We start from the raw sequence: 15,989 nt of genomic DNA on the forward strand, positions 1-15,989 counted from the left end.
GTCTGGACTTTACATGAAACGAAAAGTAGGGCTCTGTCAGCTTTAGAGGATGGAGTCATCTGATCCTACATCCTGAGCCCATGCACTTGGCCAAGATGCTGAGTTTGCAGCATAGAGCATATAGACAGAGGACATGATTACAGTAATTCCTTTAAACAGCCCAACCCTGAGAGTATTCTTCTCCCCAAATCAGAGACTAGTTCATAAACTAAATGTAACCTATTAAACAGCAATCTATTTAGAATGTAATGCTTCAATGATGTTGGAAGCTCATGTGCGTAACTCATGTCATGCTAAAAAAAAAGTTATTTTTTGATGTTTGACATAGTATATAAACATAGTAAAAGTTTCAAATCACTGTTCACTCCCCAGTCCATTTATGGACACTGAGCTACAAACACAACCCCTTCTGAATTCATTTGTATTGTTATCACAAAAACCAATGCATTTACTTAGCCCCACCTGTTGAACATTGTAATGGGTATTTCAGCCCAGATTGCTTTTTGAATTAAGCACAATACAGGCAGCCAATCAGAACATGTCATTTACATGGATCTGGCACAGTAAGAAAAGCTTTCTAAGGGATAAAGGTAAGATGGAAAATTGTCATGTAAAAATCAATTACATTACATTAAATGTCACACAAATGTCAATTTAATTATTTTTTTTAATTAAGGCATTGGGTCTTATACAAGACTCCTCTTACAAAATAACTAGGCCAGCACTACTTATCCTTATTAAGTTCATTTGCCTGAGGCGGCTTTCAAAGCTGCTCTGAAAAGCTTGGAGAATAAGCCATCAACATTTTCTCTCTTAGTCAGTCATCTCCTACATGTTTGCTCTTACAGTATACTTTTATTTTCACATTTCATTTGTTGCACATACCTTGTCATGAAACAAACAGGAGGGACCTCTTCTTTACATTTCCGATTCCACTTCTGTTAAATTGCTTTTCCGGTTTTAATGTAACAGCTTACATCAGGACAATAAAACCAAAACCTTTGCCAGTATCATGGCTTTATTTGAAATGAACTGTTCATCAAGGACTTTACAAAATCAAATCTTGATTAGAAAAACAGGATGCTTTGAAACCATATAGTCTCTATGAACAAAGGCTCTCATCACCCATTTAGTTCCCACAGCTCATAGAGCCCAAAACACTGAATATGTAGATATTTAACCAAAACTGTAGGGTTTAATTAATTCAAAAAAATGCAACATTTTCATTTTGTGTGTGGCTAACTGTACATTTTCTAAAGTGGAATTCATGCCAATCACAAAGACAATATATGTTGAAGAAATAAAAATAAAAACCTGAAAATTGTATCAACAATAAAAGGTCAAGAGGCCTAAAGAAAACAGGAAGAAAAAAGGCTGTACATACAAAACTACCACAGAACCTTCTTTAAATGCCCAAGTAATGTGAAGGGCATATGAACATGAACCTTGAACCTCTTAAATCAATTAAACAGAAACAAAAAAAAAGAAAAAGGAACTGTCATAGCTTGCAGAATTTCAATACGAATATTTTACCCAAAAATGTTAAAAAGAGAAAGGCTGAAAAATGATAATCCCCAGAGGTAAGAGATCACCGGCGAGTAGGCATAAGAAGCTGCGTTGCTTGCACTGACTCAGGAAACAGATTGTGGTATGTTGGCAGGGGGACATATGCTGCTTTGATCATTTTACCTGTGGAAAATAATATGAAATGAGATTGGTACTCAAAAGTAGATAAGTAATGTAATATGGCAAAAATAATACAAGACATTTTCACAATATATCATGTTTGGTTTTTCTGACGTCTAATAAGCTGGGCCAAAATTAAAAAAAACAAAACCTGCACTGGTACCATATTTAAAAATAAATAAATAAATAAATTCTCCATTTCACACACCTTTCAGGCACTTACTCAAATTAAACAGGACTAACTGTGCTCACTAAGCTAGCGTTACGTTAGCTAGTAGGCTACATATCTAAACACCTAGGAACAGGTTAAATACACCTTTTTGTCCTTCCAATTCCAGTCGCTCAACTTCACTCCCTCAAATTTGACTCCATGAGTGCGTTTACATGCACTCATTAATCCGATTTCTGCAGTTATCCGATTATTCAAACGGTCATGTAAACACTATTTAGAAATCTGACTAAGAAATCCGATAGAGAGCTGGATTTTAGCTCAGTAATCAGATTTCTCAGTGCATGTATACTCATACTCCTGATTTCTATCGGATTTCTCAGTATGCGCATGTGCAAAAACAGACGGCGGGAACAGAAATAAGCAAGAAGCGGTGCCATGAGATGACAGCAAAACACTGAGCTGCACTGAAACCAAACACAAAAAGGATTTTAATATTCTTCATCTTCTATATTATGTATGTATACATTTTTAGGTAAAGCAGACAGATGTTTTAAAAGGCAGCTGCGGCATAAAGTTAGAGTTTTCACATCTTCGGTGAGTTTACTGGCTGGTTGCAAAACAGAAATTCGATTACTGTCCGACTCATGTAGACCCAGAGTTTCCCCATTAACTGACTACTCAAGAGCATGTAAACGCGTTAATTGGATTACTGACAATCTTATTTTCTGCAGTTATCAGATTAAGTGCATCTAAACGCGCTCATCATCTAAACTTGCAAAAAGAAGAACAAAGCCTGTTCTTTGGTGAGCATGCTAGCCAAGCTAATGCTAACCAGCTCCTCTCTCCTGGTTAAGAGCACTAGTTATCATTTAGTAACTGTTAGATTTAGACACTTGAAATTGAATGATGGACTGAAAGTTGTGCATTGTATTCATGTATTTGGTTACTGTAAAACTGACTGAAATTTGATTGTTTAGCTTAAAAAATAATAATAATAAAAAACCACAAAAGCATGATGAGAACACACAAGCAATGTAAACAAAATTGTTTTACGCCTTTTACATACAATTACAAATCTTACCTCCAAACCAACGTCCATGTAATGCACTTACTGCAGCCATTGCAGCAGGGATGGTTGGACACTTCACATATACATTCCCCTACAAACAAAAACACTCAGTATTAGCATGGCTGTGAGACTCAGGTATATGACAAAACTACTGACTCCTAACTTCCATGTTGTTGTCAAATAAGCATGTACCTCAGTAGATTTCTTGTCCACATATATATGAATAACGCCGCCATGTTTGTTACATTCTTCAATGACATCATCTTGAATTTCAATATCCCATCCAGGATCATTCTCCCTATGAAAGCAAGGACAAATTAAATTTAAAGTGTTAAAAGGAACATAACGCAATGAAAACCTCACTAATGTATTACATATGTCCATACATGTGACACTACAGAGATACTTACGAGTGTGGATCAAACATGTTAGAAAGCTGGAAGCAGTGTGTGGCAATAGGCTGAGAGGGTAGATTTAAAGCTTGGTTTGTGGGCATGCTGATATTGAAACTTAATCCAGGATTCATAGCCGCTAGAATAGAACAAAACATGGTGAACAAACTGAACATGAAAATCTCCAGACCAACTTGTAATTTTGTCAACAGGGATTGCCAATCCTGTACTGTTCAAAACACACCTGTAGCTGCTGCCATTGCAACCATGGAGCCACTCATCTGAAGAGCCTGCTGCGCAGCTGGAGGGATCTGCAGACCAGTACCTTAAAATACATAAGAAATTGCATGTTAGTAATTCACAGAGAAAAACCAAGTCATTAGGACAATGTAAACTTTTGGGGGAGGGGGAAATGGGGAAATGGAGAAAGACAGCAGCATTTTAATTAGGCAATAAAATCTTACCTTCAGCCAGCCTGGCCATGAGCTGCAGCCTTCCTGTAGTGCCCAGGTCAATGCCAGTCCTCTCCAATTCATCATTATCCAGGAAGGAGCTTGCTGTGGAGGCATCGGTGCGCTCAGTCACATGACCCACTTTCATTGGCCTGCCAGCCAGCTCAAAGCCATTTAGCTGCTCCAAGGCTTTCTTAGCACATTCAGCATCAGCAAACTGGATGGGAAGAAAGGAAGGAAAAAGAATACAACAAATAAATAAATGTGTACACACACACACACACACACACACACACACCCCATATTTAAAACATTATACTATTATTGGTGAATATATAACACATACAATAAAATTATCATTAGTATTAACTTACTGTGATAAAGCCATATCCTTTGGATCGCCCTGTTTCAGTATCCATCATAAGCTGAATACTATCAATCTATTTGAAAGAGAAGGTCAACAAAAAGACAAAAAAATTTAACATGCCATTGACTGTACAATTGTACACTGACAAGTAAGCAAATTGCTTGAGAGATTTTACCCGTCCAAATGGTTCAAAGATTCCTCTGAGCATGTCCTCCGTGATATTGAAGTGAAGTGAGCCAACATAAAGCCTCATAGGCCCAGCACTGCCTTTCTGCAGGTTGTTTGCCGTTGCAGCTGCTCTGTTCTTTTCAGCCTGGAAACAAATAATAGGAGTAAATAGATCTACATCAGAATACACAGCTAAAACAACACATAACTGGTCTTAAATATTTGCTAAAGACTTACCTGTGAGGCCTGAACAATGATTGGTACACCTAGCAGCCTTTGTCCAGACAGGCCAATTGCCAGAGGCACAGAGGTGGCTTCCACAAATTCAATGTAAGCAATGCCTTTGGATCTCCTGGAGTTCCTGTCAGAGATCATCCTCACATCCCTTACCTGTTGATGGAGAACTAGAGATTAACACTGTACATATCACAGCCAACAAAAGTCAAGAGTATCCAGAAGCTGACAAATAAGTAACAATTAATTACTGACTTTTCCCACAGCAGAGAAGAACTCTTCCAGGTCCCGTGGCCGGATTCTGGCAGCAAGCTGCATGCAGAAAACTGTGCGTGCATCCCTCTCCTCTGGTGTAAGGTTATCTATGGGTTGTCTAGAAACAAATACATTTACCAATAAGTCAAAATTGGGAAAAAAAATCCATTAAATGGGGTAATAAAAAAAAAAAAAAAAAATAACTTATCACTGTAAGATAAGGATTTCAAGCTGGTTCAAGCTTACCTGATAGGGCTTTTGTCTCTTCTGAAAGGGCTGCGGCTTCTTGACCTTTTACGGCTACATGAAAAAGCTTTCTATTAGTGTTTCAGCAGATATCGCCACCTTTTGACTCATACACTGAACAGGCAACTACCCACACACAACAAAAATAGTATCATAGAAACCTTAGTTTGATGGCAGGTGGTGGGCCAGTCTTCCCCCTGGAACCACCGTTAAATTTCAGGCCAGAACTGTGATTTAAAAACAAGGTTTATCTCAGCAGCTACTACTATCGCTCTACTTTTAATGGCTGTCATAAAAATGTATGGTTCAATGGGGGGACAGACAATGTTTTGCTCACTTGACAACTTCAGGGAGAGCCAACCAAGAATGATTACATATTAGGAGTACGAATGAGTTAGACAAAAAAAAACCTTATGCAAGTTGTAAGGATAAAGGAGGGGATGTAACTGCTTTTCAAGATGTATTCACATCAAAAATACTTTAAGGATCAGTAAATCTAGTCTTAAAAAAGAAAGAACTTAAAATACACGTAATAGTAGCTAGATTTATGCAGCTATACATAGATGACAACTAAGACCTAATCAAAGAACGGCATACATACAAGGACACTCTGAAGCGGCCTCCACGCTCTCTGCTCCTTGAACGGCTGCGGCGTCTTTCCTTGCTCCGACTGCGTCTCTTGTCGCGGCTCCGGCTCCTCTTACGCTCCCGACTCCTGTCCCGGCTTCGGGTCCTTTTACGTTCCCGACTCTTGCTTCTCTTTCGCTCCCTACTCCTGCTACGACTCTTGCTTCTCTTTCGCTCCCTACTCCTGCTACGACTCCTGCTCTTCTTTTTCCTTCCATTTCAAGATTTAACATGTCAATATGCACACGTTCATCTCAATGTATTAATCTGAATTAATTACAACAGATTAGATTGAGTATATAATTATTTACAATGTCTTCTGTTTCTGAACTGCAAAAATTAAAATCTAAATAATTAATAAATAAATAAATAAAAAGACTTACTTCTTGCTCCGGTCTTCATGGCCATTGGAACTTATGGACTTGGTCTCATCCTAAGCAGGGTCGATAGAAGAACATCATGAGGAGGACGGCGTAACATTGCAAGTCGTAAGGATAAAGGGGGGGATGGGAACAAAAGAGAATATGATATGATCATTAAATATGTGTTCTTTACAAGACTTATGTGTGGGAGAACGACAAATAAAAAGAGGGCCATTAGAACCACAAGGCTGCCATTTTTCTCTTTCCTTACTAGTATTAGTAATTCGTATGTGGTACGGTCAATAGGTCAAGACTAGTGCTATGCTGTGAATGTAAAAATGGCATATTCAGTGACTTCATTCTTTCAGCAGCCTGATAGGTTCAGTACCAAGGCTATCTGTGCCTATAAGACCCAAAGTGGCAACGCTAGCAGCCAGCCACTAAGCGAGCTCCAGTGGTGGATGCCATTCCAGTGATCTTCACCCCATTTGCCTTCGTGGATTGTAAGAGTTCGATGCCACCTCTGTCACACATCTCGCCCTGAAGCAAACAGGGATTCACACGGCTTAGTAATATCGACTTCCAAAGAACATCTAAAGTTGAGATGTTCTTTAAAATGTACCTAATGATCAGCATAAGTTTTTTAAAACAAAAGTGGCCATCTGTATTCAGTAGAAAAATGACAAAACTATCTTGCATTGTGTAGAGAGCCATCATTTCCTGTCAGTAAGACCAAAGAAACAACCACATATCACTGATATGAAAGTCAACTGCATGCATAATGCTTAATGCATGAAGTGATGAATTTCCCTTAAAATGTGTCAGTATTGATAACCTCCTGGTTATAATTTATGTTCATCTTTGTTCAATTCCAATCCCATGTAAAACATGAAAACTATGTGGAATAGCTTGTAAGCCCACTCCAGAATATCTGTAATGAGAATTTTAACAATTAGGCCAATGTAAGTTTACATCAACAAAAATCAGACGTTTACTACAGTATTACTCTATAAGACATGCAGACTACAGTAACCTTTCAGTAACTAACATACTGAAAAATCATGAGGATAGCTGCTAAAAAATACCATGCATTTAAAAGCGTGAATAGTCTCCAAAGACTTCATACCAGCACTTAATTTCATGTGCATCCACTGCATTTATTTTTGTCGGCACCAATATCATTCAGCCTATGTGTTTTCAACCAAGGGTACCACAGTACATCAATATATGGGGCAATTACTACCTTCATTTTTTTGACAGTTCACACTGGAATTCATGGGAGTAGAGGTGAGATATAGGCATGTCTACAAAAAGAGATAGATGGGCATTTATTCATTGAAACCACTATGACAGAAACAAACATGTTATTTAGCTACATATAACGAGTTAGCTAACTAAAACAAGGCGTAGCTTGGATTGCAGTTTCAATTGAATGCAAAAGTTAGCTAACTTAGTGTTTAATTTAACACCCACCTTTTTAAATGGCGCCTCAAGCATTGCTTCGATGTCAAAGTCGTCGGCCATGATGTCGGTGATCTGTTGGCGAGTAAAACAGTGGATAAAAGAATGTGCTGTTAGGGATTCGTTACAAGATTAATGTTCGAGACAAATTCTGCACGGAACAACAATTAATTGCTGACACAATGTTTCAACAGAGAACACTTTAATAAGTTAACTTTCAAAAACTTCCTCACTCACTGCTGACAAACTGAATGTACTGCCTATAGATGGCTGCCTAACATTTCTCTCACAGCGAGCGAGCTAGCTAAATTGCAAATGTATGCTAGCGAAGAGGTTAACCTACCTAGATAGCTAGCTAGCATGCAAGCGTTAATTAGCACGTTCACAGATCTAACTGGCCATTTTCTCCAACGTTTCACTTATTTACTATGATGTATGACATCTATATCGACCATAGCAGATAAAAAATAGCAAGCAACCGACACTAGCTAGCTAGTAATGTCCCATTTTTATTTTCGTGTTCGCTGTGTTGTTAGCAAAGGGCTAATGACAGGCCGGCTAGGTTAGCTAACAAATAAAACGCGCAAATAGGACTGCTTTACCAAAACCAATTTTAGTGGTTCGCAGTATTTTAAGATAAATATGTATTTAATATTATAGGTGAGTAGTCAAATAATCAGAAAATAGCTAACGTTACCTTACATTTTCCGCCTTACCGTGTTAGCTAATGCGGCCTACTAGAGTCCCCGTTCAAACGACGGTGAACGTAGGGCTCTCTGGATCTCCTTCTCCCTCTTCTTCTGTAGCCTGAAACAAATGTATGCTCCTATAAATAACCAAACACGTATTTCACACAAAATAACTACGTTTCCTACTTTAAATAAACGCTAAATGCTGTACTCCAACACCGCGCTCCACGTTCGCCTTTCCAGACCGTGGCGGCAAACTGTTATGGCGCATGAATGTGCCTCGTTGCATAAGAGGGTTTAACGGCGCCTTCCACAAGGGGGACCTAAGACCACTGAACAAACAGTCCGTGGTGAGCTGTGAGAACCATAGTGGATGTTCACTGCACGCCCCTGATTCCCTCCAAATAATCCAAGAGAGGGGTTGAATGAAATTTCCTTTCCTATTAACTACCCTTGATTTTTCCTGAAATGTATCTTGACTCATTAAATGAATTGGCAGAGCTCACTAGTTGGTGGATAGACAAGGCTACGGCAACAGGCAAAATCAATGATAGCAGATAAAAAAGGGCCTGCGCTGTAGTTGAGGTCTTATATGTAATACTATGACATGAACGTTCTCTTAACACAATGGTAGGTCTACATTATATTGTAATGCAGTCTGTCTGGGTTTTTCTGGAGTGTAGACTTGTAAGCACAAACTGACCAGTAAAAAAAAAGGCAATATACAACATACACATATACTACTGGTGTCTCTAACATATCATAGGCAAACTAATTTTCTATTGATCGGACACCAAGTAATCCCGATACTTTTAAAAAGGTGCAACTCCACAAACTGTCTGTTTAGGGAAATAACTAATCTGCCATTTTTGAGCATTCACTGCGTCTCATGGCTCCCTAGGTGCGTGTGAGGGAGAGAGAGAACAGAAAGAGAGGACGAAAGGAAAAGTATTTCCTATCCTACACATTTAATAATTATGACCTTTTTTGTGACCATTATGTTTTCACCATTAGTTGAATAATACAGATGTATTTACAGCTTAAAGAAAACACTTTTTATCGATATTGTCATGTGAGGATCGATTCTCAAAAAGAAATGACAGGATCAAGAGCATCAATATTTCAGGATCGATCCGCCCTTGACTACCATAAATTAATATAACCTGACTAGCAGCACATAAAAGCTGAATATTTTAGCTGAAAAAACGGAAGTCCAAACAGGCCATGAGCTGTTGCTATAAATTTCTGGATTGTTATCTTAAAATCATGACTTAATTATTTAATTCTTATTGTCAAAAATATTTCATGCAAATACTACCTCATGGCCAAATTCATGTTGTGCATTTGTGCCAACCAACCCCAAAACGTTTTCTATGGGAAGTTGGCACAACATTAAAAAGCTATAGACAAATAGAAGTCATCTGAGCTTTTGATTTAAAACTTAAAAGTAGTTACATCTTATTACAAATTTAATGGAAATTCAATATAAACAGTGATATAGTACAGTATTATATTCTGGATAGGTATGTTAGTTAACATGTGTGCAACATATAAAATATGTGACAAAGGCTCTCTATATTTATTACTTTATATTTAAAGTAAATATGTCATCAAGAATGAATAAAATGACACTTATGATGTTCATGCGTGTTTGTGTGGCGAGGTAATATGATTGCTGCCCAACTATCTTGAGGGGCACATACAAACTACAAAACTCTCCGTTTCATGGTGGACTAAACTTCACCAGTTTTGTCAGTCAGCAATAGCACAGCAAAACATTTTGGGATTGTCCATCAGTTTTCCCTTTAAAGTTTTTCAACACTTTAGTTTGGAGCAGTGCACAATGGTTACTGTAATCATTCTCTCTATGAAATACCTTGTGTAGGCTTAATCACTGTAATACCAACCACACTGTTAAATTTGGAACAGCATTACAAAATGACTTGAATGAGGGCTCTCCCCAGAAGTCACCAGGCATTATTTATGTTGTTTGGACCGCGCTGAGTGTAAAAATGGCTAGGATAAAGTAAGTGAGTAGGCTGATTTTACTGAGTCAAAACTTTAAAATAAACTTCACATAAGTACTCAGTAGTCATACAAGTTGTTATTTCATGCAACGTCATTCAAGATGTATTGGCAGCTTGTTCTGGCTAAATCAGGCGTATTAATGTGATGTGTAATGAAGTACTGCAGCCTAGCATGCTTTTGCCATATATGTCCTCTTGGTAAATGCTGTCTCCGTCATGGCCACGACGTCTCGGTCACTAAGAGCGTAGTGTTACCGTTAGGCGGAACTGAAACTCCTGAAAATCTATTGTAACTCAAAATGGCATGAGTGGAAAGATTAGATTATATGTTGCCTGGTGAAGTTGCCCAGCAAATGTTAGCATGTCAGCAAGTTGTTTTAGCTTCTCTGTCAATTAATCGTTTAAATTGTTTATATTTCTAGATATGGTTTAGAGTAGAGTAGAGAAGAGTCAGTTTACGACAGGTCTTTATGTGAATTTGGGCCTAACTGACTGTTTCACACTTTCCACAATTGAACATGTGGTAGACTGTGCTATTCATGGGTCATTAACAGCTGAAACATACAGATACTTTAGACCTACAGTTAATTTATTTTAGACCTTGGTTAATTTACAAGTCACACTGGTGGCCATCTGTAGTTGAACTCACGGTCTTGGATTCCTATATTTGGTTGTGTTTTATTCCGCTGAGCATACACTACTTTGATCTTCATAGCACCAATCCTGTGAGGATACAGATAGACGAACAAACATTTGACCTTAAAGCATTCGCCTTAGGCTGGAAAATGTTCACTCCATATAGTACGAGCAGTGAAAAAAAATCAATGCACTACACTGGCTCTCACAGATCAGTGTCTGTTGACCTGCTGGACTGCAGTGACCCTAGGATGAGCTGAACTGTATTAACTGACCAGTTCACATCCCAAATGACATAGCAACATATAATGGAGCTTCTGTTGCCTGTATAAGAACATACAGCCCCAAAACAGTAAACATATTGGCAGAATATTGTCACTGTCATATCAAAGCCTTGTACCATTTTTGTTTTTGTAGTTGAAAATCCATAAAGTTTTTTACATTATGTGACCATTTTATGATGAATTGACCATTTTTTAAAATTTCTTAAGAATAAAATCTCATGACATTTACATTGAACATATTAACATTTTTTCTTTCCTGAAAAAAGTTACCATTCAGAAAATACAAGGTTTACTTCTGATGTGATATAGAAAAGAGGGTTGTACAAAGGTTTTTAAATCTTTTTAAAAAAGACAAAAAACCTTTATGACCTTGCATTTTTCTTGGTTTAATCTCATTCTTTCCGTTGTATCTTGCCACAGCTTGCTTGCTCCTTTGCTGGCTGCCAACTTTCCGTAATTAGCTCTCTCTGTCTCTCTCTCTTTCTCTCTCTCTCTCTCTCTCTCTCTCTCTCTGTGTGTGTCTCTTGCTCTCCCTCTTCTCTCTTTCTCCCTCTTCTCTCTCTCTGCCTTCAGTCCAGTAGAGCGCAGCCAAATGTAAATCTCCTGGGAGGCTTTGGACAGTATAAACATGACACACATCTGGAGGACGCCAGTTTCTTGACACGTTACAAGAACCAGTCAGTGTGACCAGTGCGGGGTCGTTCATCTTTCTGTATGCACCACCACCTCATTGGCCTTATTCAGTTTTTCCATTCGGTGCTCTCTCTCTCTTGCTCTCTCTCTCTCTCTCTTATGTTGTGTTGTTGGGTTTTACTGCAAGACTCTCGTAGCTTTGTCCCCTATAATCTCATGTCTAACACTTAATACCTAATTGCTGTTGCCATTTAAAGGAAACAGGCGTCTTTTTGTTTTGAAAGGAATATACTTCATTGCAGGAAAGAATGTGTTTAAATTATACAAGAAGCCAGTAGAGATGAGAGGAAGAAACATTAAATGCTACTTAGTAAAACAAATTGGTATATGAATCAAGGTAGCATTACAAAGCTGTTGAGGCAAGCAGTGTAGTTTAAGTCAGCAGATTTTAAAGGTGTAAACATCGCTCAAACTCGTGGCTTTTTAGAACTAGCAAAAAAATAGCCTAGCAAAACATACAAACAAACAAACAAAAACAAAACTGGCATAGTAGTACAAACATTCCAGCACAAAAGTTCCTTGTTTGAAAAACTACTCAAGTACTGAGTAATTTATAGAATAGCAGTAGATCTTCTTAGTATATCCACCACCTGTATAGGAACTGAACTTTGGCTGTATCTTTTCTTTTTAGAACCATTTTGGTCTAAAACTGGGATTGCCCAAAGTGTGGCCCACGAGGATGTTTTTATTTGGCCCCCTTAAAAAAAAGTTAACTTAACCCCTCTCCTTTATCCAATGAGAGAACAAAGATCATTTTACAATGCAGCGTAATTTTATCATTTTTTGTTTTGGCATTACTTGGTTCGTAAAAAGCAGAAAACGTAACTAACTTCTAGGACTGATCTTTGGAGATGTGGGAAAATATCCCAGCAAATTTATTTAAAAAACTGAAAGTCTCCTGAAAAGAATGGAAGCTATAATAAAATTAAAGAGTGGGCACACTATATACTGAAAAATCCAATATTATATGTAGTTGCTAAGGCTATTTTTCTGTGTAATTGTTTCTGATGCTGAAAAATTGATAACCTGTACTTATAACCTGTAATATTTTAGTAACAAATGTAATGTTATAAAGTCCATAAAACTTAAAAAAACAAAACTTCATATTGTCCTACAGTCAAACCTTCTTTATTTTTATACCATGTTTTTTGCCCTCAGCCCACCACAACATTGCAATTTGGTCCCCCCAAGACTAAAAGTTTAGAAACTCCTCCTACTCCTAAATATAAAAGCTAAAGCACAAACGTGAGAGGTTCAAGCAACAGCCTAGGGCCTGAACTAACACAATGAAAAGTAACTCAATGTCAGTGGCTAAAGCAGAGCTGAGTAAAAAAGTTGATTACTTTCTGCACAAATATACATGAAGAGAAGTAAAAAGTATTTCCAATTGAAATCACCAAGAGAAAGACTAATCAATCAAAATTTGAGCAAATGGAGCATGGAGAAACTTGTTACCATCAATGTCTGCCAATGTCGTAACACACATGCACACATTGTCAGATTATGCTTTGCTAAACATCCCACTCTTGTATGGGAAGCTTTTCAACAAAATCATCTGTATGAGATAAAGTCCCCCCATGTTTCTGCGGAAATGACGGTTTTGTTTGTGTGTTGAGCATGTGTATGGGTGTTGGTAGTGTCTAAATTAGCTGGGGGAAAGGTTGACCGTGGAGTGAGGCATTCTTTCCATTAGCCAGACCAAATCAATGCTCTGAGCTCCAGCCAGCAGGCCCTGTCCCCTCCCCCCACAGCAACCCCCACTGGGCCGAGTGGAAAGAGCTGACCCAGGCACGGCACTCTGAAGCTGGCCTTGTTGCAGCCTCTGGCCCCCTTCCTGCCCCTCCTGGTGCTGAGCAATGGTTGTCCCAACACATCTGCCTACGTCAAAAACACACCCACGCACGCCCATGTGGGCTGACAGACAGTGGATGTCCAAACTGTGGAACTAAACATGAATGACTTAGTGAACTGTTTCTGCTCGAGATGGCACTTATCCGATGCTCAGTACCCAGAAAGTTTATCAAGCTGATACCAGCAGAAAATGCTATGTTAGATATCGGAGGCAAAGAAGGAACAAATCTGACCTGGTTCTAAAAGAAATCTAGTCTGAAATATCACTTAAATGCCAGAACTGCAACATAACACTGAAAATGGAAGAGATGAAAGTCTGATTTATGCACAGTATTATGTTGTCAGTAATCATTTACATTTACTGTGGGTGTCAAATTGGTCACTAAGTTAGGAGCCCTGCCTAGTGTTACAGAAGTAGGCCATCCCCATGGACATTGACTTTCATCATTGTCCATTTCAGAATGACCTGCTTGCAGTATTTCATCCAACACTAACAGTAACAAGCAGACAAAAAACAATAACAAACCAGGCCCAGTTTTTCAGCAGGGTGGTATTAAGATAATCTTTCCTGTTACGGTATATATTTCTCATTCTAAGACTTTCTGACAGCATCATGTTTTATCTGATTCAGCTGACAAATATGAAATAGATAATAATAAATTATCATACCATAATCATCAAGTCAAGTGTGTCAAAGCAGAAGAAAATTGTGCAGTGCATGAACTACTTAAATAGAAAAAATGAAGCTTTTTTCATTGGCTTGATGCTTTTGAGATATGTGTCTGTTATCAGTTGATTTAAAAGACAGTAGATCAATCTATGCTCTCAAATGCAGACTTTCATTGCGGCAAGACAAGCTTTAAAGAATGATGACAAAAATTCCATTTAATATAGTAATGAACAGTAGTGAACCTGTCAGAATACCTAAATTGAGAGTTCATTTAATAGCTAGGACCAACTGGTGGGTCCAAAGTTTTACTATACACTTCCATAACCTAAGAATAACCAGTTTGCATTGTAGTCCATGTAAATACTGAATGAGCCTTAGTACGTAGCAAGTCTGGGATTGTAAGAGGCTCATTTTAAATTATTTGTTGTATGTGTTTATTTTGTACGATCACAGTGTTACAGCATTTTTTGTAACCAATCGTGCAACCAGGGTAACTAGCATGGTGAAAAACTAATTTCAAAATTGCCTAGTTTTGAATAGCTAAAACAAGGTAGTCTAGCTTAGCAGCAAAGCATTTTAAACTGGAAAATTAATGTTATGTAGCTGCTCTAAATAAACATTGTGGCATTACAGACATTTAGGTATATCTTACAACAGTTGCCACAAAAGAATAGTTTGTGGGAGGAGCATGGATAGGTCAAGTGACTTAAATGGTACTGTGGACAATAACATGCAGATGGAACACTGTTTTATTGAAAAAACACAACTTCAGGTTAACTCCAGCGTTATAAATAGTGGTATTAAGAGATAATACTTTTCTTTAAGTCTGGAAATTTAATTCAGAAATCTGCTGATCTATCTGGTGGAGGAGTTCTCTAATGAGGTTGATCAGGTTCATCTTGGCACAAAGTGTAATCTGATTAACTGAGACGAATGGAACTAGAACTTCTCAGCGCACAAAGAAAGATCTTGGCATCGGCCATGAGCTATCAGTGTGGGCCTTTTGGAACACTAGAGTTTCATTGATACCCTGCCCATTGTTGTAGGCCAGTACTCTCAAAGCCACTGGACTGTGTCTGAGAACAAATACAATGGATGGTCATCCAGGCAGCGTGCACTCAAAACAAAGGAGATATCGGAGCACCTCATTATCATACTAATTGCTGGCCTGGACTATGTGAATGAGTACCAGCATGATGTAATGGCTATACATTTTGCTTGTGTAAATGACTAAAAAGTGTAACAATTTAACATGATCACTTGCAATCTACTAAACTGTGTTCTTAGTTTGGATTCTAATACTAATGCATGATTTACAATTGATAATTATACACCTGTATATTATATACTTGAAGAAAAGTAAAAGAACACTGAGGATACAAAAAAGTAGAAATTTACAGATACCAGGTATCAGTATCGATCTGATCCTGGAGAAAATCCAGCCTGAAAAATCACAGAGCCACTCTAGCTACATTCCTATCCAAATGATTTTTTACGACACGTTTTAACACTTTAAGAAGTCTGCTATTGTAGGCTGTGGAATCGGAAATTGTTTGTGATATTTTTTAAATGTTGAAAAAACCTTTTCCACTCAGCTTTAGCAGAAAGTGTGTTTGACGATAATGAAATGTTGTGAAAACCCACATTG

General features: G+C 38.0%; 1 protein-coding gene across 5 annotated transcripts; it reads right to left on the reverse strand.

The window, feature by feature from the left end:
• Positions 1–1,000: 1,000 nt before the first annotated feature.
• Positions 1,001–8,479, reverse strand: rbm39a (RNA binding motif protein 39a). Of its 5 annotated transcripts, none has more exons than XM_036559213.1 (17): positions 8,208–8,479; positions 7,504–7,566; positions 7,274–7,334; positions 6,052–6,101; positions 5,643–5,879; positions 5,203–5,268; positions 5,042–5,095; positions 4,796–4,913; positions 4,544–4,696; positions 4,314–4,451; positions 4,146–4,211; positions 3,784–3,988; positions 3,564–3,644; positions 3,338–3,458; positions 3,120–3,225; positions 2,940–3,018; positions 1,001–1,689 (listed from the first exon to the last, which is right to left on the reverse strand). In XM_036559213.1, the coding sequence occupies exons 3-17, from the start codon at positions 7,277–7,279 to the stop codon at positions 1,589–1,591; spliced, it is 1,581 nt and encodes a 526-aa protein (XP_036415106.1). In that variant the 5' UTR covers positions 7,280–7,334; positions 7,504–7,566; positions 8,208–8,479; the 3' UTR covers positions 1,001–1,588. The 5 variants fall into 5 exon arrangements, with proteins under 5 accessions (XP_036415106.1, XP_036415108.1, XP_036415109.1 ...); XM_036559215.1 differs by having other exon boundaries at positions 6,052–6,570; positions 8,208–8,478; XM_036559216.1 differs by having other exon boundaries at positions 6,419–7,334; positions 8,208–8,478.
• Between the last annotated feature and the right edge of the window lie 7,510 nt (positions 8,480–15,989).

This window comes from Colossoma macropomum, unplaced genomic scaffold (assembly GCF_904425465.1).
Source record: "Colossoma macropomum unplaced genomic scaffold, Colossoma_macropomum, whole genome shotgun sequence".
Taxonomy (NCBI): Eukaryota; Metazoa; Chordata; class Actinopteri; order Characiformes; family Serrasalmidae; genus Colossoma; species Colossoma macropomum.

Coding starts and splice junctions, on each gene's coding strand:
- rbm39a (XM_036559212.1), bottom strand. CDS start 7,554: ATGGCCGACGACTTTGACATCGAAGCAATGCTTGAGGCGCCATTTAAA. Junction 5,096..5,202: donor CCACCTGCCATCAAACTAAG/GTTTCTATGATA, acceptor TTTTTCATGTAG/CCGTAAAAGGTCAAGAAGCC. Junction 3,645..3,783: donor CATGGCCAGGCTGGCTGAAG/GTAAGATTTTAT, acceptor ATGTATTTTAAG/GTACTGGTCTGCAGATCCCT.